The following is a 27062-nucleotide window of genomic DNA, read 5'->3' on the forward strand; positions in this document are numbered from 1 at the left end:
AATTACAATTATTATTAATATTTTATTTATTATAAAATTAATATAATATATATTAATTTATAATGAGTAAATTTAAAAAATAAAAATAAAATAAATAATATTTTTTTTTTCCAAGGAAAAAAGCGAACTCTTTTTATAAGAAGTAAAAAAAGTTACAAAGTACATGAGTTAACATTCGATACAAAAACGCCTGTGGGAAGGCAATATCTCCTCTGAGGAGGATCATCTAACACCCCATGCAAAGTGCTGATCAAAAAAGCAAGCTGAACTCTGCCCGAGCAGCCATATCCAAAGAGATAATAACACAGAGAGTATAATCAGAGTTCACATGGGCCTCCTTACCAAAGGAAAACAGCCCATAGCACAACTGTAAATTTGCTGTCATCATCAGCTCTTCTGAGAGAGCACCATATAACCAGGTTTTTTATGAACCAACAACAGAAAAAAAGAGACCAGGAACTGCATATGCCACTTGTTTCATAGACAGAAAAACAAAGCATCTGCTGAGTATGAAACCAAAAAGGACCGATAAACCAATCAAACATAAGGAGGTTGTTCCGTCACATGGATCTGATCCAAACGCTGTTCAGTTATCCGCCAAGAGCCCACAGCCTGTTGCAGACCTGCTTTAGAAAGCCCGTCTGCTTCTTCATTGGATTCCCTGTAGATATGATCAATGTAAAAACCATTAAAGTGATGAATTAATGATTGAATCTCCTCTAATAATGGAAGCAAAATATAGTGCTGGCATCTAAACTTCCCAGTAACCCAATTAACCACATTTTTGGAATCTCCGAAAATCTGAACTGTGAGAATATTTTTATGGATTAGCCAGCAGAGAAGCAGTTTAAGGGCCGAGAGTTCCGCAAAATTATTTGTGCCCACGCCAGTTCCCACTGAAGCCTTTAAAGAATGGGATTGGTTTAAATGAATGCTGATCCCTGCCCCCGTGATATTGTCTTGTGCTGCACCATCGAAAAAGGCCCATGGAACTCCTTCTCTAATTTGGAATTCCTTCCTCCTTCTATCCCCAGATTGATCTTCCTTTAAAGGAATACTGTCCAGAATTGCTTTGCTCTGGATGGCAATGACTGCCTCATTTATCTTTGATTCCCTGAAAATACAACGGTTCCTGGCTAGCCATATCCCCGAGCAAATGATTGGTGGCAAATTCCTCAGGTTCTTCTCATGGAAGTGCTTCCACCAATAATCCCATGCCAAAGACATATCGTCCCCCTCCCATTTTAGTTTAGCCTCAACGATTCTTTCAGCTTCCAGCCAGACTTTCCTGGTAAAAGGGCATGAGAGAAACAAATGAGAGATGGATTCTGAGGCCTCACAACACAGCGGACATCTACTTGGTCCCAGTTTGAAACGTGTTTGAAGGACATCCCAAGTAGGAATCTTTTTGTTTAAGGCACACCAGAAGAAAATTCGAGCTTTTTTTGGGCACTTTAGCTTGAACAGAGGTTTCGACCACCAAACCGGTGGGGCCCAACCTTTATTTTTCATTAGGAAAGTATACCCAGCCTTGGGGGAATAGATTCCAGAATCCGCATGTGCCCATATTAGAGAGTCAGGCCTGTCTAGCAGTCTAACATTTGATCTTTTCAGCTCTTGAGTAAATCTTTGCCAATCCTCTCTCCACCTGATATTTATCCCAAGTTCCGCTTCTGTCTTCCAAGCTTGACCCCAAATGGAGGTTCGCTCCATACAAGCAATTTGCCATAAGCTTCTGAGTCCTAAGTCTTCCAAATGTAAGAGCATATCTGGAGGCAGTGCGAAATCTTCACTACATCCTACCCATGGATCCCTGCCAATTCTCACATTTTCACCATTCCCAACTCTCCATGCCAGACCTTGTTCAATGATCTTGAAAGCTTCTGTAGTGGCTTTCCATATCACTGAGCAATTCCTCCCTTTTTTGAGGGGAGATCTGATCCAGTCTTCTAGGGGGGTAGGGTCAATGTACTTCCTTCTGATCACTCTTGTCCAGAGGTTTTCCTTAGTGATAATACTCCAACCTAACTTTGCCGCAAGAGCGTTGCTAAAATCAGTGAGAATTTTTAAACCCCAACCCCCCCAGTCTTTTGGCCTTGCAATTTTGTCCCAAGCCACCCATGGAAGAACGGAGTCCTCCTTTGATCCCGACCAAAGAAATCTGCTGCATATCTGTCTTATTTTGTGCAATGTACCTTTTGGAATCCAGGTCAAGGCTGCCCAGAACACCGGCATAGCCTGCAGAACTGAATTAATCAAAGTCAATCTACCTGCCCTGGACAGCCACTTGAAACTCCAGTGCGCTATTTTCTGTTCAATCTTCGCTATCAACCACTTCCAGTCCTGTTTCTTATAAGAGCATGGTTTAAGCCAAAAACCAAGATATTTGAAGGTATGCTCCATACTACAGGATCGAAAGGGCAGCTGAGCAACAATTGAAACCTCCTCAAGTCTACTGAAGCCTTCAAAAATTAGCTGAGATTTCCTTTCATTTATTTGGAGACCTGTTGCTTTCAGAAATTGATCTAGGATGAGCTTTATTTCAACAATTTCATCAATATTTCCATTAATAAAAAGCAGAATGTCATCTACAAAGAACAGATGAGTGATAAAGAGATTAATAGCCACTTCCAAACCTTTAACCAAACCTGAGCGCTTTGCCTTTTGAATAAGCCTGCTTAAGCCCTCAGCTGCTAGGAGGAAGAGCAAAGGCGAAAGGGGACACCCCTGGCGAAGACCTCTTTGACTTTTGAAGAAATGAGAGGCTGCGCCGTTTATCAAAACGGCAAAATTCACATTAGAGATGCATCCCATAATCCATTTAATAAAACCTACCTGGAAACCCAGATGTGTCAAGAGCATCTTTAGATAGGTCCAACTGACCCGGTCATAAGCTTTGGATAAGTCAATTTTGAGAACTGCCCCCTTCTTATTTGCCTGTCTTAGACTGTGAATTGTTTCTTGTGCCACACCAATAGCTTCATGAATTTGTCTCCCATCCAAGAAACCAAATTGTTCCGATGAAATACACCGTGATAAGCTTGGTTTCAGACGAATTGCAATGACCTTTGCAATAATCTTGTAAATGGTGTTGCACAATGAGATCGGTCTAAAATCTTCAAAAGTTTCTGGATCTTCTTTTTTAGGAATCAGGGCAATGAAAGTGGCATTAAATGGGCCATAAATTTCTCCTTTTGTCCTAGATTCCTCCACCACCTCGGCCAGCTCAGAACCTAAAGATTCAAAAAAATGGGAAAATAGCTCTATAGTCCAGCCATCAGGTCCTGGACTTTTATCTTTTGCCATAGATTTTATAACGCCTTCCACTTCCTCCTTAGTAACTTCTCTGAAGAGGTCTTCCGCCTCCTCCTCCTCCACAAAACGAGGGAAAGCCTGAGCAGTTCGAATAATCTCCGGCAAAGAGATCCCACCGGGGTCAGCAAAAAGAGACTGAAAATGCTTCTTCCCCATATCAGACAAATCTTCAAAAGAGGAAGCCACTCTTCCATCCGAGTCCTTCAGCCTCCAGATTGTATTCGCGATCCTTCTGCCTTTTGCATAATTGTGGAAGAACTTTGTATTCTCATCTCCTGCTTTCAACCAGATAGCTCTGCTTTTCATTCTCCACTCTTCTTCTCTATCTAGTAAAATCTTCGCTTTCTTCTTTTCAAGGTCTAGAATTTTGTCTTTTGATTCGATGCATACATATGCATCAGATGCTGGGTCTTCAAGGATCCCAAGAGCCTCATCGATAGATTCAAGTTCTTCCACTTGTTTCCTTCTTCTTTCAGAGGCCCATTCAATGGAAGCTCTTTTTAGTCTCTTTAGGTTTTCCATAAAAAACCCCGCTCGGCTCCCCATATACCCCGGATCCGGGTGTCTCCAAGTTTCATTAAAAAGCTTTATAAAAGACTCCTCTTGTAGCCACGATGGATTGAACTTGAAAGGTGCTGCCGGTTTCAACGGGGATTTTGAGAGTTCTAATAAGATGGGGAAATGGTCCGAATTTCCCCCTTCCCCTACCCATTGGCGAAAGCATGGAATCCTTGAAGCCAGGCTTTCACTAATCAGGAACCGGTCCAATCTTTTAGCTATCCTTTCTTCTCCTGTCCTTCAATTTCTCCAAGTGGGTTTTGCTTTCAAAAGATTTACATCAATCAGCTTGTGATTCTGAAGTACATTTGCAAAGAAATCTGAGAGGGGATCTTCCCTCGCCACCGGACCCCAGGCTTCAGAGAGACCCATAGAAAAATTGAGATCACCCCCTATAATAAGGTTTCCAGCTTTCATCAAACTCTTGGAGAGGAGATCGTTCCAAAAAATTACCCTTCCCTGACAAGGGCCATAAATATTTACAATGAACAGGGGAAAATCAAAATCAGGAGACCTCACCTCCATTCCCATAACATTATGTAATCCCCACGTACTCTGAACCTTCAGTTTTCCTACTTTTAATCCAATCGCCAAACCTCCCGAATGGCCTGAGGCATCTACAGCTAAAAAATTCCATCCCGGGAGCAGAGAGTTAAGAGCCGTTTCTACATCCTGACTCTTACCAAGGGTCTCCTGAAGGAAAACAATATCAGGATTACTGCGAGAAATAAGGTCCTTTAGGGCTAGTTTTTTAGGCTTACTAGCTAACCCTCTACAATTCCAGGAGAGGCAAATCATTCTAAACCCGTATCAGGGGGTTTGACTGCTCTAAGCGCCCCAGGAATAGTCATCTGCTTACCATCTGCCACATCAAAAATAGCTTTTGCTTGGGATTTTGAAAACAAAGATTTCCGCCCCCTCCCCTTTTTTAATCCACTTTTGGATGTCTCAGCCCCTAGGCCTCCTACGGGATCCGAGAGCTCAGAAGAAACACTGGATTTCTTGGTTAAAGATCTCAAATTATAATGACGACCGTTTGAAGACCCAGCACCAATACTCAGAGGGGGAAAATTCTCACAGTTCAGATTTAGGGATGGGAGAGCTTCAGAAAGGGTTTCAATATTATTCAGATCATCATCATTTTTTTTTGTTCCTTTAGATAATCCCTCACCCATTTTAACTACATTAAAGTCAGAAAGGGGCGAAGAGGGCTGCATACCCGGATGTTCGTCTCCGCCAACGGCATCCTGAGCTGTACCAGAAGCGTCCCTCAACGGCTGATCCTCTGAGGGACGGATTTGAACGTCTTCGTCCTTTGGGAGCTCATCCTCGTCCCGAGTTGCCATTACTTCTGCTACCTCATCTCCGCCGGTCTTCCCATCCGCCTTATATTCAGCATTTTTCACAAACTCCATCCATTCCTCGTCATCCTTTTGCGTCCTCCTCTTTCGTCTTCCCAGGGGACAATCCCGTGCCAGATGCCCATATTCATGACAGCGATGGCATCGAAATGGGAGGAGCTCGTAGTCCAGCTTCTGTTCAATTTCGAACTCTTTGTAGACCAGTGTGATGGATTTTGCAAGTCCCTCTTTCGGGTTAAGCCGCACCAGTATTCTTGCCACCCCTTTCTCGAAAGTGTGCAGATAAGATCTATCTGCATCTAGATACGTCCCCAGCAGGTCCCCTATCGACTTGAACACTGAATCCGCCCATAAAAAAGGTGGTAAACTCGGGGCCCTAACCCACACAGGGAATTCATCCACCTTCTCAGTTTCAGCATCGAAGAGTGGCGTCCACCTCTTGAAGAAAATCGGCCGGCTTCCAAAAGCCCAATTCTGCCCTTCCACCCACTCCAGAGCTTCATTGCTGTCAAAACTTACCATAAACCAACCTCTTACGAGCACATTTGATTTGAAAGATGATGCAGGGGTTCCAGCCCATAACTTCTCTGCCCACATTCGAAGAGCTTTCCCCGATACTGGTCTGCCTCTGACTCTACCTACCAGCGTCACTTCGGCCACGTCGAGAACGTCTTCGACCTGAACATCCATACCCAGTATTAACTTTGCAAAACTCTTCGTCTTCAGAGGTTTTGATTTTTTCCTTTTTAATCCCGCTCTCCTTAATTCCGATTCATCCGCCTGTTCCCCCGGATTCTGAGCTTGGGTTTCATGTCGCCCCCTCGTTCCAATATCTGCTTCTGCTGTACCAGACAAAGGATCGGCCAACCCTTCAGCCGACTTACCCTTCTGCTCGAAATCGAAAAGGTTCTCGGCCCTTTCACTATTCACCCCAAATCCTTGCTTCCCTTCCAGACCCACGACGAACCCTCCTACTCCAGAGATCCGCTCAGGGAGAAACTTGGGAAAGAGGCTCCTGCTAACCGGCGCCGAATTACAATTTCTTCCATCCTCTCTACGAGGAGGTTTCAGGCCTCCTACTGACCTCCAAACCCCCACCTTCTGCGCAGAATTTATAATATCCTCTAAGCCTCCTGATGAATATGGGATTCTGGAAGGTGAAAGCGGCTTACCAGATGTGTCTACCAAAGCCTTACTTCCTCGACGATTCTGAGCATAACCCAGAAATTCACCCACAGCCTCTTGACCAGGTAAACCCTGATTTCCGGATAAATCTCTGCTCTCCTCCAGCAACACTTTCGCGTAACTCTGCGCTCTAGAGGCCGCCCCCCTTGCCTTGACAGCTCCGTGCCCTTCCGTCTTCCCCAACAACTCTCTCAAAGTCTGAGCGTTAACCTCCTTCCCCCAAACCGTGAGCAGGTCTTCGGGAGTTGGATCCAAATCCACCGACTCACCAGAAATAACCATTGTAAAAAGGTAAAAACCCCCAAAATAGCACTTGCAACCGTTTCCCACAGCAACCGCTGAAACCGCCTACTCGCGAGCAGTGAAAACGAAAGCACAGTTGAAACGGGGTTGAAATGCCAAGGGTTTCACGGGTAATAAACCACCCGCCGGAAACCGTAATGAAACTGCTGCTCGAGACCTTTGACCCGCCGTGCTTGACGTCGTCCTGTGCAGCTGCCAGCACTGCAGGCCCCGTACCTGCGTGACCACTGCATAGCCTGTCTCACCTAGGCCTAGGGCCTAGGGTTCCACCTTCGAAGCCCTCCTCCGCCATCCCCCCGATCTTTCCAAGGGCTCCTGGTATAGAACTTAAAAAGTGTTATTTTAAAAAATTCAAATAAATAATATTTTACATTGTTTTAAATATATTAAATAAGAAAGAGACATATAAAGAGAGTCTCCTTAAACATATGTCATTATTCCTAGTGACATCTAATATTTCCATGCGTTGCAATTCAAACTCGTTCAACATTATTCTATGCTCAACTTGAGACACTCCATGACAATGTAACATGACAACATGGTGGTGAAATCATGTCCAACTTCATAACACTCCATGACAATGTAACATGACAACATGGTGGTGAAAACATGTCCAACTTCATAACTTAATTGAACCATTTCATAATGGTGGAGTTTAAATGTTTTAATTACTAGGTATTTTTTTATTTGAATTTGGTAAAAAATAATAATAGTAAAATTATTTTTTTATTATTTAAATTATGTTTTGAATATATAAATAGATTTAACAATCAAAAAAAAATTTGTGACACTTAAATTATACAAATTCAACAATTCAAATTTATATTTGACTTGATTTTATGTAAAATTAATTAAAAAATATGCCAAATAAGAACTAAAAGTTAAAATGTTTAAATTACACTTTCCCCAATCAAGCAAGATAACATTTAATTTAGTTACTACCCAAAACCTAACTCAACCATTAATGTCAACTTTCCATTAAATGCCATTTAACCATTCAAGTAACCATTTATAACACTCGCACCACTAAAGCGTCAACTTTTATATAATTACATTAAAAGACCGAGTCAAACATGATTACTAGATAAAAAAACATGCAATCTAATAACAAAGTGGGCATTATGAGAAAAACAAGTTTCGAATTTTCACCATTCTTATCAACAAAGAGATTGCTACATTAACCATTGTTTAAAGCAATAATAAGTCATTGATTTAAGAGCTTCCATATTCAAATTCAAAGTTGGGTAGAGTATGTACACCTTTATAGACTTTAGTAGTCAAATCATTGTGTAAAGAGGGGTCCCTCGTCCCAAAAACAAGGGATTTCTAGTTAGACCTTGACCTTAAAATTAGATTATTATTATTGTTACAAGGTAGTAATGATTACACAAACTAAAGTGTAGTTGAATTGTACTTATTATCCATTATTCAATGGTGCTGTGGGGATTATCCCTAAATGTATTTTTCTTTTGATTATAGAGGTGTAAAGTGAAAATGTTATGGTGTCCTCCTTTATTCTAAAGTGTGTTGTTAATAGACAGTTTTGGTTCATAACTTCCATGTCTCAAAATGGGAGTTGAGAGACGCCAATAGTGACATAGTTCAAGGGCTCAACAAGCTAGTTGCATTGGGGATTGAGAACTTTCTAGCTTTATCCAAGGAGAATGAGCAAGTCAAGATGGGGGAGATCCTTAAGATGATTAGTCACTTTCCAATGGTAGTTAAAGAGGAGGATACACAAGATATTTTTTGTGAAGTCACAAAAGAGAAGCTTTGTGTGATCATTTTGTATTTCAAAAAGGACAAAATTCCTAGACTAAATGGTTGGAAAACTGATTTTTGGAGGAATCCTATGACATCCTTTGGATGATCTGCTTTATGTGATGGAGAAAGTTCAATGCTTAGGTAAAATGTTGCCAAGTAGCAATTCTACCTTTATTATTGTCATCCCAAAATTGGACTAGCTATCCTTTTTCGATGAATATTATCCCATATCCTTCTGTAACAATGTATACTAAATCATCACACAAATAATTACAATAAGGACTAAGCCTATACTCTTAATGTTATAACTCCTAAGCAATTCAAGTTTCTTAAAGGATGGCTTTTATGGAGGAGGAGCACACTCAGTTTCTCAATTTTTTTCACTTCTCTGCACATGACATATGGGATGGTGTCAAATATCTAGGTTTTAATATCAAACTTAATAGATACAACATTTCTAACTAGAAGTAGTTGCTTACTTGCATTGAAAAGAGGATAAACTGTTGGTGCAATATGTGAATCTCTTGTTGGTATTGGTTAATGCTTTTTAAGTTAGCGGTTGAAGCTATGTTATTCTATTGGCATCTACTTGCACACATTCTGAAGCTTCTTTCCAACTTTTGAAAGATGTGCTTTATTTATTTGTGGAAGAATAACATAGACTACCTAGGCTTGCATTTGGTTGCATGGAAATAATTTTCTAAGCCAAAAATCTTGGGTGGTCGAGCACCAAAGGATTTAGTTGTCTTCAAATAGGCTTTATTTTCCAAGTCTCAATAGATATTTATATCATGGGGTAGCTTGTGGAGGTGCATTATTCTTGATAAATATATTACCTGAACTCCATACTTGATTAGATCTCATGGAGAAAGAAGTCCACGTATAATGTTTCAAACTGATGGTGTGTTCTAATGTTTTCCTTCCATATTATAATTAGATTTTTGGCATGAAATATGGGTAAGGGCTCCAAATTAAGGGTGGGAATAAATATCATGGTGGGTTGGACTGAAAAAAATTTCCTTTCAAATGGTCTAGTTACTCAACTTCAAGAATTTGGGTGCTACAAACCTAAGATTTAGTGACCTAGATTAAACTTCGATATGGAAACAAGGATGGTTAACAATGGGGGATTTGGACTTACTAGCACATTGGTAGCAAGAATGGTCTCAATTTGTCAATGATTTAAGCAAGATACATGTACAGAGGATGGTATGGAATTATCAAGACTCTGGGTTGAGCAGGTGAGTGTGGGCTATACAACCAAATTGTGTTATAAAGTATTTTTAAGTGATGATATTTATGAATCCAAGTGGTGGTTTAAAAGGCTATGGAAATTTCATGGTCTTTTAAATGACATCATTTTCTTTTTGTTGGTTCTTTAAGGAAGGGTGTTAACCTAGGACCACATGCAAACTAGATGGAAGCATGGACCTAATTTATATTATTTATGTAAAAATCAAAGGAAACAAATGTTCTTTTTTTTTTCGTCTCCTTTCACACTGTAGGTCTAGCAGGAACTCAAGCAATAAATTGGGGTTTTTGAGCTTTGGAACAAGGATTCTATATCATCTTGTTTTAATGATTTCAAGAATCAAAAGTTGAAAGATATTTGATCTATTCCTATGTTGGTGACTTGGTGGGTTTATCACCCAAAATGCAAGTGTGTTTGATGGTAATGTGCCTCCATCATTTGAAGTGTCTCAACAATCTTTGGCCCTACTTTCAAGCTATAAGACATCTTCAAGGAAGAAAAAGGGACCATTGGCTAGGGAGTTGCAAAGCAATAAATGTATGGCATGGAATTATTTTAATGGTGTGTGTCTAGGGTTGAACACGACTTGTGGCTTTGGTCTTGTGCTTCATCTCTCCGACCATCATTACTTCACTAGGAAGGTTAATTTGGAAGAGGAAAGAAGTAATCAAGGTGAATTCCAAACTCTTCTTACCTTTCTTAAATGTTTTGCGAGTAGAGATGTTCATGAACTATTATTATTTGGGGATTCCAAGCTAACTATTAATTGGATGAATAACAACACTCAACCGAGAAATTTGGACTTAGTGATCATTAGCCAAACCTTGAACTATTTCTCTAGTATATTTGAGCACTAGACCTTTGCACATGTATATAGAGAATTAAATTCCTCTATAGTTCTATTGTCTAAAGAAACTTTATCTATGCCTAAAATATGCTACCTTTGGAAGGACATGAAGATGAAGAAGAGAAGGTAATTTTTCATCAACTTTTTTCTTTTCTTTTCTGATATGCAATTACATATGTTGTGTGATAATCGTGTCCTAAGTATTTAGCAGATCTACTACATCTATTTTGTTTAGGATAGTGAAAGTGTATGCCTTTAAAACTATTTTTTCTTTGTGTTGTTAGCATGGAAAGTGTTTGATATGGAATGTACCATCAAATGGTTGTAACTCTGTATTCTCTAAGAAAAAAATCTTCTAAGTATTAAAATAAATATATTTATCTATTTAAAAGAAATGGTGTTCAGTAATATGCTTTTGCACATAAAAGGGAGGAAATAACACTACAAATAAGTAATATTTGCAAATACCCAGATTTGTGTGCAAACACAGTGATGTTAATGCTAAAGTCAAGAGAATTTTCATTTACTTAAAGTAGAATCCCACCCGTCACATGGAGTTTATCATCTTTAGGTAGTCAAATGAGAGAGATGGAATAAACCTTATTATACTGAGATAATTATTGTCAATATTTCAAATCATTAAGTATGGTACAAATTGATGAAGAAAATTTGATCTTAGGGTTTTTTTCACTACTTATTCTTCAGTTCTTATTAGATTTTTTTTATCAATTTGTCTTGAAGATGAACCACACTTGATGGTTCGAGATGTCGGCAATAATAATTTCAATGTGATGGATCTGGAAGATGAGTTTCAAATCAATTATAATCACAAAAGTCTCAATTTAAAAATTGATTTTTTTATTGATTATTACCATCTTAGATCCATATTAACTCTGAATCTATCAAGCATTGAGAGGGATTAAATCTCTCAAGGTGCAAACCACTTTTTTGTGTGCAAAACATGAGGAAAAGCTTGCACCTCAAAAGATTTGATCTCCCTCAACACTTAATAGATTTGGAGTTAAAATGGGTCTAAGTTAGTATTAGTATATTTGATAGGGGACTATATATCTATATCTATCTATATATATATAGATATATATATTATTTTCTCAATAATACATATTTATTAATTTATTAATTTTAATTTATTTAAATGTTATTGTTATTTATTTATATTGATTTTAATTTTAAAATTTATAAAAAATTATATTTCAAAAATAATTATCCATTTCAATATTAAATAAATCTGGATGAAGGCATTGGGAGGAGTTGAGGGAGAAGAGGGTTAGGAGGTTGAACCTAGTGGCCTCGACCCTCTGGTTGGTGCTTCTATCTGTTCACATTGTCAACGTTTACATCTTATGTTGGTGTTGTTGTCATTGCTTTTGTTGGAGCTCTCTTTGCAGTGTGCTTGGGTGTTATATTACGACCTTCTGCGAGAGCTCGAGTGCTTCGTTGTGGCCTTTTGTGCTTTCATTAAGATCCCTTCTCTATTGTCACCATTGTCTAGTTTGGGCCAAGAGATCTGTTCATGGTTTCGTCTGGATGTGACGTTGCTTTACTTCGTGCCTCCACTTCCTTTTCCCCTTTTCCTAGTGATGTTTGTGTTGTTTCACGCTAGGATGTTGTCGCGAGTTTTATGTTGGGCTTTTTTGCCCAGCTTGAATATGTGTGATGCCCTATTGTGGGTTATTTGTATGGGCTTTCAGGGAAACCTGTGCCCTATTCTAGTTTTTTGGGTATTGCTCACAGTTTCGTTTATTCTTGTAAATGTTGTTGGGGTTTTATGACCCACTATATTATTTTTGGTCACTCATCTTTGGGCTTCTATGTAATGGCATTTCTTATGGCATGGTTTTCTTTCCTTGTGCTCATTTTTGTTTTTATTCTTTTTGTTTTTCTAAAATTGATGTAATGTATTATTGCTTAAATGCATTGAACATATATAAAATGTAACTTTTTTCTTCTTTTAAATGAATAAAAATACCGAAGTCGTTTTTTTCCTGGAAAAAGTTAATTAAATATGGATAGAAACTAATTAATTAATTCAAAATACCATATCTGAAAAATAAAACTGCATATAATACTAAAATTTATTAATTCTGAAATATTAATTTTCGAGGGCACAATTAATTGCATTTGTGTTAATTCAATTTTGTCATATTGATATAACTTTTGTGAAAATAAATATTCATAGGAGAGGATTAAAAGATATAACTTCTGTGAAAATATGTAGCAATCAAAATATTGACTGTGATGAAGACAAGATAGAAAAATGTAAGAATGGACATAAGCAACTAAAAATTTGTTGAAAAACTCTTAAATAATATATACCACTAAAAATATTATCAAAGTATTAAATATTCCATATTTTAAAGAATAGAAATTCGGAATGACCACATCTATAAACATAATTATGATTATTCTTGAACCCATATATCTCGCGTGAACTACTTGATCTCAAAGTTCAAATCCTATCCCAGTCGGTTCTCTACACTACGCTTCACAATAAGTCTATAAGAATAAATGGTGTAGTCAACCCTGCCAAACATTAGGTTCAACTTGCAATCGATCAGGAATTTCCCAAATTATGACACTGAAAATGCACTATGCAAATTTCAAAAGGAGAAGCATGCCCACTGATAGGAAAATAAGAAATCCCTCATGTTTATTCTCCATTATTCCAATGCTCAGATCAATTTTCTCCCTCAATTTTCCCTGTAAACCTAGTTTTCTGCAAATAGTCCCAAGAAATATATGAACTAATGAATCACACGGAGACTTTCCATATCCTTCTTTATGGGTAATGTTGTTGATTATACAAAACCTAAGAGAATGTATCTCTTGATTGAGTGTTAAGGCCTCCATTCAGGTCCAACAGACAGTGAAATAGTTGAATATAAAAATTTCAACATTTTTCATTTATAGATTTAGATGGATTGGTGAGGTTAGTTCTGATATCTGGAAAAGGAGCTCAAAAGGAGTTGTAGTTCCTAATGGGATTTTTTTGATCGTGCCTGCATGAAATAACTTGAGGCCATCACACTAACCCTAATTCTCGAGATCAAATATATAGAAGGATTAAAATTGTTGGTGTTAGAGTCAGTATTTGCATACTGCCACCAGTGATCAAAATCCCTCTTTTATATCATATTAGAGTCCCGTTTGAATTTTTTGCATTCCACTTAGGTCATCATGAAAAAATTTGTTCACTGATGGTAGCCCAAAATCCAAAATCACTTTCCCCTCTCAAAAGTTTGTATTTGCTGGCCCACCTTCATGTGTCTTTCTGGGTATCCATTGACCATGAAGGCTCATTTCATCATATTTTATATCAGTCAAATCCACCTAAAATTCAGTCATTTGAGGTTCCATTAGGTCACCTAGGTTTTATTTTCCCAAGGTCCAATAAATCACCATCTCACTGCATAAGGTCAGAAAAATATGAGAATCAAGCAAATAATATCTTTTTTCAGTTAAATAAATATTTCCAAAGCATGTAACCATGGTTACTGAAAGCCCCAAATTTGATTTCGAGAAGGGAATTTATTCTAGTTTGTAAATTTAACTTCAAAACATATGTAATAATTTTATTTTTGTTTATGTAATTTATGTCTATTATATGTAATAAGTTACTTTTCAGCTTTATACTCAATTCCATTGCCAATGGTATCCAAACAAAAGTCAAAATCAAGATTGCCAAAGAAGAGAAAAAAGGTCAGAAAGTCAAAAAGCATTAATATGAAAATTTGGAAATGACAAGAAACATTAGAAAGTGGGTGTGCAACTCATAAATTAAATTTCATCCAAGTATAAAGGCTCTCAAGACATCCATGAAGCTTCATTTGCACTCTAACACTCTCAAACCTCCTCAGCAAAAGAAAATTGTCGATTTTATGGTGAAATTGGGCAAAACAGAGCCAGAGGGCACGTTTAACCGAGTTGCTATGCGTTTGCCAGATATTTCAATGTAATTTATAACGACGCTACACTCCTATAACTGAAGGGCGTGTTTGCCTGGGTCGCTGCACGTTCGCCTGGAAGGAGCAAAAATGTGCTAGAACCTCCTCCATCGCCACCAAGTTTCGAAATTGGTCATCATATACTTCAGCAAATGAGGTAGGTGGAAAAATTTATTCACTTCTTCCCTCCATTATTCATCTACATAGGGTTTATAATTGTTTGTTGTCATTCCTAAAATCAAACCCTAGTAATACATTCTCACATTCTCAATCACATTTCCTAGCTTCCATTACCATTCCCCTCACTTAAAAACTATCCCCTATCACCTCCCTCATTCCACACATCCTCATCCCCTCCTCATCATCTCTCCTCACATCATTCCATATTTCCCACACCCACAGTCCATTCTACCATCTCCCTAGGGTTTTGATAGCAATAAATCATGGCAGAAGAAGAACACAGAAGTCAAGGTGAGGAAGAAAAATAAGAGAGGAGAAAATATAAGAAAGGAGGGAGAACAATCAGACATGAGGCAACCAATGTCAGAGAACTCATGGCATCTCCCATCACTATCACAAGCTTCAAAGATATGGGTTGTTTTGAGTTTTGTGAGAAGGTGGAAAGGATCCAACATCATTCTGAATTGACCAGACAATTGATCATCAACCTCCATGACAACTAAGCAACCCTTATTGGTGTCACCTTTACTATATCTCCTACGATCATATCAACTGCTACTGGGATCCCAAATGTTGGGGGAAAATGGTTTAAACAAAGAGAATTGGACCATTGCTACTATGAGCCATATATTAAACCCGAGCAAAAGAATGAGAGAAGGAGGATTTTCCCTTTCTCTTACCTCCTAGACAGATATTTTCCTATAATTAAAATCATCATGAAGTACTTCACATGAGAGGGTAGGTTTTCTAGGCTCTATTCCTATCATATTTAGTTACTCATGCATTTTACAAGAGTCAAAATGCTCAATCTGCCCTACTATCTTTACCGGGATATTGACAAGATGTCATACATTTCCCGAAGGAAAAATCATGATCATTAAATGCATAGCATATTTCACCATTCTCTCATCAAGATGATAGTCCTACACCACCTTGATCATCTTAACATTGCATGGGACACTTTCATATCCAATGAGATTTTTCACAGTCCCACCTATTCAGCATGGCCAAGAGGCACATTCATCTTCTCATCCATCCACCTCCATTCCTCCATCTCAGCCCATGCATCATCCATCTTCATCTGATGAGTTAGCCACACCATCACCTCCATCATCACCATTTCATGAGCTTATTCATTCACCAAGAAGAGATGAAGGCACTTGGCAAGAACATATTGAGCATGGTGATAGTAGTGAGCCCAAAAGGGTTGGTTTAGGTACCTTGGCACATAATTATTAGAGAGGGCATAGGCAAGTGTTTGCCCCACTGATTGTGGGAGGGGCCTTGCCTTCTTCATCAACAAAGTAGGTACAGAAGGGTAAGGAAAAGGTTATAGAGGTAGAGATCCAGCAGCAGGATGAAGACCTCCAAGAGCTAGAGCATGACTTTCTGTTAGTTGACTCAGATGGGAATGATGATAGTGAAAGCACAACTATTGTCATCAAGGACAAGAATGCACTCATAGCAGAGCGCCAGGTCAACTTGAAAAGGGCCAAATACATCATTTCCTACTATCAGCAGGAGAACATGAAGTTTGAGGTCAAACATGAGCTCATGGAGATCCAGTTTAGAAAGGAAAAGATAGACGCTGAAAAGGCTAAGGCCTTACTTGATGATGCCTATGGGAAGTATGGTGAGAAAGTTCATGAACAGGTGCCAAGAATAAGGCCAAGGAATAGAGACCTAAAGAGAGATTTAGAGCGAGAAAGGAAAGGGAGACAGAACTAGCCAATGAGCTCACCTTGAATGAGCAATTTTCCAAGATGGTAAATGAAAACCGAGAAAATTGGCTTGAGAGGGTAAATGGTCATCTTGAAAGCCTCTTAGACAAGGCCAAAAAGGACAATTATATTAGACTGTTGTGGAATTCCTAGTGCATAATAAAAGCATTTAACATACCATGCAATTATAAAAGAATAAAGGATTTCTTATGAATCTCTTCAAGGGATTTACAAATTGTAACCAACAATGATAAAAGAAAGTAATCGATTAGAGAAATGTTCTAATACAAATCTACTTGGCCAAGAAAAAGGAATGCTATTAATTTCTTATGAAATTTGATTGCCACTGCAATAATAAGAAATTTTATCATCCATTGATGAAGCTCGAAGAACTTAAATTTGTTTGTATTTGATATATGCCACTTTTACTATTTCCATAAATTGTTATTGTTTTCATGTAATTTCACAATTTTTACTCTTTTAAAATAAATAATTATATTTATCTGAATAAGTTTAATGAATGTAAAGAGAGCCAGAGCTGCTATACATACATGAAGCTAAGGCAACATAGAAGTATGGTTGTGCAACAATCATGTTTTAGAGTGTACAGGTAACATAGAAGTATGGTTGTGAAACAATCATGTTTTAGAGTGTACACTTTATAGCTATTAATAATTTACTTGCAATAAAGTATAGTATGATGTTTAAATTTTAATATTTTTAGTAAGTAATAATATTTATGACTTATTTTTAAAGAAACTGATGGTATATTGTATTAATAAATATAGGGTATGTTTTTAACCATTATACTTTTCTAAAAATTGAAAGGGTCCAAATTTATTGAAAATTTACTAAAACCTTATATGGTTATTACACTTGACTAACTTGATTTAATGTTTAAATTTATTTCATTTGAAGACATTCCAAAAAACTCCTAGAATCTAGATAAATTTACAATACATTTTTATTTAAAAAAAAAATGACTAAAATTTCACATTTCTTCAAGAATTTTCCTTCAATTTTATTTTGACTTGGATCCAAGCCTCATCTTCTATAGGTTCTACAAAGGTGTCCATGTTTGGGGCAACTCGACTATTGGAATCCACCATGTGTCCAGAGGAGGGAGAATCTCCTCTGTCTGGTCGGCCCACGAGGCACTTTCCCCTTGTTTCCCATTGAAGGCGGAGACCCAACTGGAGTTGTTGCTTCTTTACCTTTATCCCATGAGGGAGAGTCACACTTTGATTTTCGATTTGTTTTAAACTTATGGGGAGTCAATGGAAGTGTTTTTTTGTCTTTACGTCACCCAAATATTTGTTTCCTTCACATAAATATCAGATGATACTGGCTATGCCTGAAGAATAACATCTAATGGCTCTGTGATTTTTAAACCCTTAAGACCACCACTCTCATTGTGAGGGGTTGAAGTGGAATTCTCTGAGGTGATTGAAAAATGTTCAAAAGTTGAACCTGCCCACCATTTCATCTTTAGAGAGGAGGATTTCGACTTTGATTTCCCTACATTGGTACACAATTTGAAGGAATGACTTATCCCATAGTAGAATATGAAATGAAAGGAGACATTTTCATAGTCCAAGGACTGCGACCAAGAGAAATCAGGGCTAGTAAGCTTAATTTCAGTAGGAAAGCCCTTGTTGAAGTCCATATCCACATAGATGCGAGCATACGTGGGCTTTAAATATAATCTAATATCTTCACTGTGATAATAGAACCCGCCTAAATCATTTCCAATTGATGTAAGAGATTCAATATTTCACAGATGAAGGTTGAGGTTGGGGAGCCTTAACCAAATATGAGAAGTTGAAATTGAAGCCAAGAGTGGGTCAAAAGAGGGAACGAAGGCTGCAAGGAGAGACTTACGCAACCCCAAAACCAAGGGCCATAATTGAGAACCCATATCCGATCGTTTGCTTTGTTGATACAATAATGAAACAACCCCTAGCTAGAGGATATATATTTAAATTGACTGAAATAAGAGGCTTCTAATGCTCATTGATCCAAGAGTGATGATCAACAAGTTTCAACCACAATCCAATGAACCTACAAATCAGGCCTGCTTCTGATAAAAATTCATCTTCACTTAGGGCTTCTTCCCCTAAGGAGACGTCAATTATGGGAGCGTCACTGACATGGATCATTTTGATTCCAGAAGAGAGATTGTTGATAGGAGATTTAACAATGTTTCGAAAGGAATTTTCTAGGGCTTGGTGAGAGCCGAACATAGAGGAAGAGGGGACAACATCAAAAGCACCAAATGCAAGAGAGGCAAATGAAAATTCTGACTTCGAAAGAGAAGAGGAACACTTACCCATGCTAACAAAAAGCACCACGGGAGATTGGAGACCAGTTGTTGAAGGAGAACAAACATAAGAGGCCAAATACTTTGCTTCAGATGCCAATGAAAACAAGGCAGACAAAGGACAAGGGGATTTATTCCCCATTTTGAGCTCTAGCTTGCAAGGGACGAAAGAGGATCGACACCAAGAACCATACACCATGAGTTTTAGGCAGAAACAAAAGAAAGGGGGTCGATTAGGGCCGAACGCTAGCCACCACTACGCAAATGCTCAACATCGCCATGGGAATCCTAATTTCTTCGAACCATAACAATATCTACTATTTTTTAATAACATTCATGATTTATATATGTGTAATTTTTTTTTTAATATATATATTGAAGTGATCTATAAACTAGTCCAACCATATAAATTAAATCACTAGTAAACATCAATAGACATCAATCTTTAATAAGCATGAAAAACACTTACTTCATTACATATCTCACTTTGCTAAAATTAAAAAAATCATACAAACTAAGTAAATCATAACATTATTTTAAATTATTTTATGATTATGAATTATAAAGAACTAATATATAAGCTACACATATATAAATTTTTAAAAACATAGAAGAAGATTCTTAGACATGGAGATAAACACCCCCTTTACCATGGAAATTCTTAAATATTTAAATAGCCTTTCTTATAATATCATGGGCCAATACCATGAGTTATCAATACCACACACCCAAAGAACCATAACTTACTTCATATGGCACTTGTTCATATGATATTTTTTTAATTAATAATTTAATTAAAATGGTATAACTACTTTGTAGATAAATATCAACCATTGATTTGTGTATACTACTATCAATATTATAGAATATTTCATTGAGGTTAAATCCCTACCATCTACTCACTAATTTTTGATAATTAAATTAAAATTCTAAAATTAATATTCAATTAAAAATATAAAAATAAATTAATATTAAAATGATTTATAATATTAATTGATTTTTAAACTTTCAATGTTATCTTTTTATTTAAAGATTAATATATTATAGAAATTAAATTTATTTATATTAAATTACCTTAATGTGAAATCAGGTTATTATACATGAAAGGCGGTTGAAATTGGTAAAATAAAAAGCAGACCATTTAATTATTTAATCATAGCCTTAGTCCGAGGGAACCATATGGCTATATTTTCCAAAAATTATCGTTTGACCAATATGCAGGAGAAGTGAATTTTCACTCACATATTTATTCTAAAATAAGGGTCCTTGAAAATTATGAAATGTTTAGTGAGAATAAAAGTAAAAAAGATGTATAATGATTATCTTAGTTAGAGTAATGTTGGTATAATTTGTTTTTTTCCAAATACATTTTTTAGCTTGTTAATGTAAATGTAAAAGTAGTAAAGAACATATAACAGCCACACTTAACTTTTATATTATAATAAATATCTTCAACTAACTTTTAATATTCCTAAACTTAGCCATCACATTCTCATACAACTTTTTGTTACAACAACATTTAACTCAAAAAAAAATCTTTACATCTTATAATCTATTCCAAAAATTATTTCTAAATATCATTTCAAAATTTGGCTTTCATCAAACAAAATATTAATTTGGTTTTATTATTTGGACATTCTTTCGTGACAAGTGGTTTATAATTAAATAGCATCAATCTTATAATTTAAAGAATTAAAATTTTTATTTTAGAAAATAACAACAATAAAACTTTGAATCTACACTTTCAAAAAACTTTTTTATATGGAATAAATTCAACATAATACATTAATATATATTATTAAAAAACAACCAAATAAATTCAACATAATAAATTAATATATATTATTAAAAAACAACCATAAAAATTTGAATCTACAATTTCAAAAGACTTTTTGTATATGGAATACATTCATCATAATTAATTAATAAACATTAGCTAGTTACTTTAGGGGATTTTTTAACCATATGAATGAGTTATTCCTCAAAAACAACATTCAAAACGCACTTTCAATTCCAGTATACTTTGAGGATTTAGAACAGCCTCATATATTTTATTTGAATTCTATAAATAGTGTACTTTCAATAAATAGTTTGTATTTTCTATTTGAATTCTATTATTTATAAATGATTAGGAATATCAATCTTACTTTTATTATTTGTAATTTTCTTTATGTGTGAGTTCTCCGTAATAAAATAAATTTACAATAATTTTTATCTTTTTAAATTAAAAATAGTTTTAAATTGTGTTTTATTAAAAAATTTATAATGTTTTTTTAACGATTTTATTTAATTTTACATTAAAATAAGTTAATGAAAATCATTACAAATTTTTAAAAAATCTGAATATTCCATGTATTTGAATGGGCAAATTATAAATAATTTTCCTCTATCTTCTATTTGAACTCTTGATTATAAATATCCATTTTAGTTTTATTATTTGCAACAACTCTTCATGTGAATTCTCAATAATAAAATCAACTTATAATCATTTTTTAAATAAAATATTTTTAAATTCTACCAACCAACTGGAATTTTTAAAGGAGGGACGTACCGTTATACCAACCCAGTGGAATTCCTAGTGCATAATCAAAGCATTTAACGTTTCTTGCAATTATAAAAGAACCAAAGATTTCTTATGAATCTCTTTCTATAAAAATAAAGAAAGTAGGAATTCGATGATAAAAATGTTCCGGTACGAATCTAACTTGGCAAAGAAAAGGCATGCCATTAGCCTCTTATGAAACTTTATTGCCACTGCACTAATAAGAAATTTTATCATCCATTAATGAAGCGTGAAGAACTTTATGAATCTCTTGCCATAAAAATAAAGAAAGTATTCCAGGATAAAAATGTTTCATACGAATCTAACTTTGCAAAGAAAAAGGTATGTCATTAGTCTCTTATGAAACTTTATTGCCACTACACTAATAAGAAATTTTATCATCCATTAATGATTCTTGAAGAACTTGAGCTGGTCTATTTGTTATATGTCACTTTTACTATTAAGAGAAAACTTGAGGCTACTGTTTTTAAAACCAAACTATATTTCTCTGAATAAGTTTAATGAATGTACGTGGAGTAAGAGATTTATTAGACATACATGAAGCTAAGCCAACATAGAATTATGGTTTTGCAACCACCATGTTTATAGTATATGTTTTATATATATATATTTAGTTATTTAAATTAAATCATTAATAAATAATAATAGGCATCAATTTATAATAAACATGAAAACATTTACTTTATTATACATCTTATTTAACTAAAATTTAAAAATCATAAAATACAAACTAAGATATAATATTATTTTAAAACGTTTTATTATTATTAATTATAAAAAGAATTAATATAAGTTAAATATATATACATTTTAAAAACATTCATCAAGGTTCTTAAACATGGAGATAAACACCCACTTTACCATGGAGATTCTGAATATGTAAATAGGCTTTGTTCCAATATCATGGGCCAATACCATAACTTATCAATACCACATACCGTACGAATGAATGAACGATAACTTATTTCATATGTCACTTGGTCATATGATATTTTTTTTCTAATTAATCAATTTAATTAAAATAGTATAACTACCCGTTCACTTCATGTTTACTCAACCACAAACTCTGACCCTAGAATGTCCTAAAAAAGTATAACCACTTCCCAAAAAAATCCCAACCATTGATTTGCATATAATTCTATAAATATTCTAGAAAATTCCATTCATGTTAAATCCCAACGATCCAATTAATAATTTTTGGTAATTAAATTAAAATTCTAGATGCCTTATTCCAAAACAAAATAGCCAAAAAAATTTCAAATAAAATTAATAGTAAAGTAATTTATAACATTATTTGATTTTTCCTAGGGGTTGTACAACAAATGATAAAAAATTGTTTTGTTAATGCACTTAATGGGGTAAAGGTCATGGGTTCGAAATTGTATAGACAAAAATCCAATAACCTTAAGATTTGGTGTAGCTTAAGAGTTGGTGTGACCTAAGCAGGTACAATCTTTAAATAATCCTAACAAAAAAACCGTTAATTAATTTCAAAATTTTCAATATTATTAAATTTTATCTTTCATTTTAAAATTTAATATATTACAGAAATAAAATTTATTGAATATTAACTTACTTTAACGTGAAATCCAATAAAACCTCCCAATTTTAGTGTTGAAAGAATATTTATATCATTTTGAATTAAAAAATTTAAAATAACTTTGTATATAAAATAGTCAAAATAATTTGAATTCTATTATATAGGTTATTGTTCACACATGAAAGGTTGTTGAAATTGGTAAAAATAAAAAGCGAGCTCATCTAATTATTTAAGCATAATATTATGTCTTAATCACCTTGAACTGAGAATGCAGCATATGGTTCTGTAGTCATATGGAAATATATGTTTCCAGTCATGTTACACTCGTTTGACCATACGTTTGATCCCTAGAATTTTGGAAATTTAACCTTAAACATGGTTGCTAATCAAGTTTTGACCCTTCCACATGACTGGATATTCCTCCCTATTTCCTACCATTTTTTATTAGGAGAAATAAAACTTCTCCATCACTATCTAGTGCTGATCCTCTAGTTCGATATTTTTCATGTTTACATAATTCCTCCTTACGTTAATATTATTTTATGTTCCTCGTACTTGGATGGCTTTTACACAATAACTTTTACACAGTAATAAGGTTCTTACATGGGATAATCTACATAAGAGAGGCTCAAGTGGACTAGGTATGTGCTCTTTTTGTTTTGAAAAGAAAAAATTAATCAATTATTTATTTTTAAACTCTAGATTTATTAGAGAAATTTGGTCAAGTGTCCTCTATATTATATATCGTATGGGGAATCTAACACTATAGAAATGGCTTCATCTTCGAGGCAAAGAGGCTACATTTACATCATTTCTATATAGAGATTGTGGCACAATATTTGGAAACAGGACAACAAAAGGCCAAATAAAAAGAGGAGTTGGAAGGTATTTGAACTCAGCTATACTTTTTGATGCATTTTTTTATGAGCCTCTCAAAATCCATGCTATGGTAGTGGCTATGTTCTAAAATTTTCAAGTACACAATATTATAAGATCTCTTGGAATAGTGGGCATGGTTCAAATACAAGAGTTGAGCTTGTAGTATTTTGGGGACTCTTTTTTTGCAAAATATTTGCAGGTTGAATCTTTAATGGTCTTTGGGGACTCAAAAGTTAATGTTTAGTGGGCTATGAAATCACTTTCTCTACATTCTCTTTCTCTAGTATACTAGATGAATAGGACAAATGAACTGATCACTACTTTAAGGAAAATTACTATTCAACACATTTACAGAGAAGGAAATATGGAAGCTGACTTTCTCTCTAAGAAAGATATTGAACTACAATAAAGTATTTTTTTTTGGAAAATTTGAGGTGGATCACTAGTGAGAAGTGATAAAGTTATTATTTACAATACATAGATTTTGTTGGATCCATGGAAATTGTTGCTTCCTAATATGTTTTATTACTATATCAATAATTTCAATATAATCACAAAAGTTTTAGCATATTTTAAAATATAATACATATTTTGAACAATATTTCACTATATTGATAAAAAGATGTAATATATATATATATATATATATATATATATATATATAAAAAAAACCATTTTTATATTCTTAATGATATGCAAAAAAAAATCATTAATACAAATTGAAATTATATTATTCAAAGATAACAAATGAATTATTTAGTATACAGGCTTTCTCATATATACTTGTATTGAATCAAATCTTATTCATCTTCTTAACTGAAACACCAACATCAATGTTTAAAAGTTAAATTGTAATATCCAGTAAAATCCCTCAATTGAATTTGATAAGAAACTCCTAAGATACCTCTGCCAGATATGAGTAGGGGTTCAAATCAACCTTCTGTATAAAATTCCAATTCTAATTACCTTTCTTAAGAGAGTGTTGGTTAAAACTAATTTCAATAAGATAACCATTAGTATGATTAACCCTGCTTATGTAGGAGTAAACATAGGCATAAGACAGTATTGATAAGGTTAAGCCAGGTTTTGTTTTTCCGTGAATAGTACAAATAGTTGTGCCTTTGATCCAATAAATATTATCACTAATTATCATATAATGAGATATGTATTATTAACGATGAAGTACGCTGTAGTATAGTATGTACTTCTTCCTTTCCTTTGCTCGCTATTTATAATTATATTGATATATTAATAATTCATATATGAATGGTTATTTACAATTAATTAAATTAAAGTTTAGGTAATTATTTTTAATTATTTTTTATATATTTTGTGAAATAGTTATGGAAAAAAATTCACTTTTAATTTAGATGTAAGTTATATATATATATATATATATATATATGAGAAATTAAGAAGGGTTATATTAAATTTTTTATTTTTATTAAATAGTATTATTATTTAATAATATTTTTTTTAATTTAAAAAATATTATGCAATAGGAAAATAGGGATAAGAAGAATAAAAACAGTTTTGTGTATTACTTAGGAAAATATAGATAAAAAAAATAAAAACAGTTTTGTATATATATTTCAAGTAATGTTGAAATCAAAATATGTTATGCAAATAAGACTTTTAGTAATGTTAACAATAACATAATGACATAGATACTAGTTTATTGTTAAGTTTAGATAAGTTTAGATAATGGTATAGTAATATTTGTCTTTTCATTCACACATTTTAAACTATTCATTAAATGTACTAAATGATAGATGAGTTAATAGATATTATTAAAGTTGTTATTAAATAATTTTAATAATTTTATGGTAATATTCAATAAATAGTTATGTTCAACATATGGTTTCATTTTAGAATTGTAAAATAACATTGTTTTCTACACTTTCTCTATGATGAAAGATTTTTCCCTTGTAAATATTTAAAACTAGTGTAGCCATATTTAATGGGACAAGTACAACATCCTCGGGGGCAATAATTCTTATAACAAGTTTGTGTGTATTTTTCATTTGCAATGCTTGTTCCAAGAAAATCTAAATGCTTCATAAATCTACTATGAACATTTTCATTTTTCTTCTTTTTTATAATTTTCCACTAATGTTTGATTCTAATCAATACAAAGCTCCTACATCTTAATATCTAACTCCAACATGACTATTGCTAAGCAATCATACTAATGTAGAAAACATTTATAAAAGGAGATTGTGAATCATGTTAATGTAGAAAACATTTATTCTAGGCACATGATTAATTCCATGGTAGGATATGAGACTTAGAGACCATTCAATTATCACATGCATTCTTGCATATGTTTCTTTCATTTCCCTATGTAGTCATGTTGCAAAATGCCAAGCTCAAAATTTGTGTGTAAGAAGCAATTGACATGTGTGTTTGAATGAAATTGTATGTCCTTTAGATAGAAGGATCATGCACTTGTTATACCAATATCTTCTAAAATGAGTGAATGGTAGCATCCCTCCTCTCTAAAAAAAATAGTAAATACATGTCTCTCTACAAAAGAGGTAACTTAATATACAGAACAAGTAATTTACATTGACTTATTTATAGCTAAGTGGGCAACTCGTCATCGTTGCTTAATGGTCTTCTTCTCAAGAATAATGAAAAGGTGAGTACGTCTCTTTGTAAAAATGGATAAAGATTTCATTTCATTCTAGTGGGAGTTAGATGAAAGTACTCAATAACAATTAGATGACATTTTTAAAGATGGCCAATTGAATGTATTCATTTTTGGTGTTGATTTTTTTGGCATTAGTTTTAAATAAAATATACAAATTATGTCTAAATAAAAAAATAAAAATAAATATTCAATTTGATAAAGATTTTTCTATATAAAAGTTTCAATTTACACATATTAATTATGATTCATGTAAATTATGTCTCTTTCTCTAATTTTTTTTTCTTCGAAATGCAAAGAATATAGCATTATTGTTAGTGCATTAATTTTTTTTAAACCATAAGATTCAATCTTCACCTAAATAACAAAGCACAAATAAAAATACCTCATTTGCATGCATGCATACATACAAAATAGTCATATAACTTTCATTTTGTTTATTCTCGTTACATCTTCGTAAAGAGAAATACCTGTCAAATGGAATAACCACTCCCTATTTAACCTTTATGATCCTATATCGTTGTAGCAATTGATTTTTGGCATTTATATATGTGATGCCCCAGGTTAAATGTAAATGATTTATTTTACTACAGTAAATGGTAAACTGAAATGACTGTTACTATCAGTTTGGACGTAATAATATTTCCTGTGTTATTTAA

At 34.2% G+C, this 27062-nt stretch overlaps 2 protein-coding genes across 2 annotated transcripts; both read right to left on the reverse strand.

Moving 5' to 3' along the window:
* Positions 1-537: 537 nt before the first annotated feature.
* Positions 538-3861, reverse strand: LOC149230193 (uncharacterized). The gene has a single exon (XM_089381224.1). It carries the CDS (start codon positions 3859-3861, stop codon positions 538-540), a length of 3324 nt encoding a protein of 1107 aa, XP_089237350.1.
* Positions 3862-4113: 252 nt separating this feature from the next.
* Positions 4114-4671, reverse strand: LOC149230194 (DNA-(apurinic or apyrimidinic site) endonuclease, chloroplastic-like). The gene has a single exon (XM_089381225.1). It carries the CDS (start codon positions 4669-4671, stop codon positions 4114-4116), a length of 558 nt encoding a protein of 185 aa, XP_089237351.1.
* Between the last annotated feature and the right edge of the window lie 22391 nt (positions 4672-27062).

This window comes from Pinus tabuliformis, chromosome J (assembly GCF_031772625.1).
Source record: "Pinus tabuliformis cultivar Carrire ecotype Pingquan chromosome J, CPIR1, whole genome shotgun sequence".
NCBI lineage: Eukaryota > Viridiplantae > Streptophyta > Pinopsida > Pinales > Pinaceae > Pinus > Pinus tabuliformis.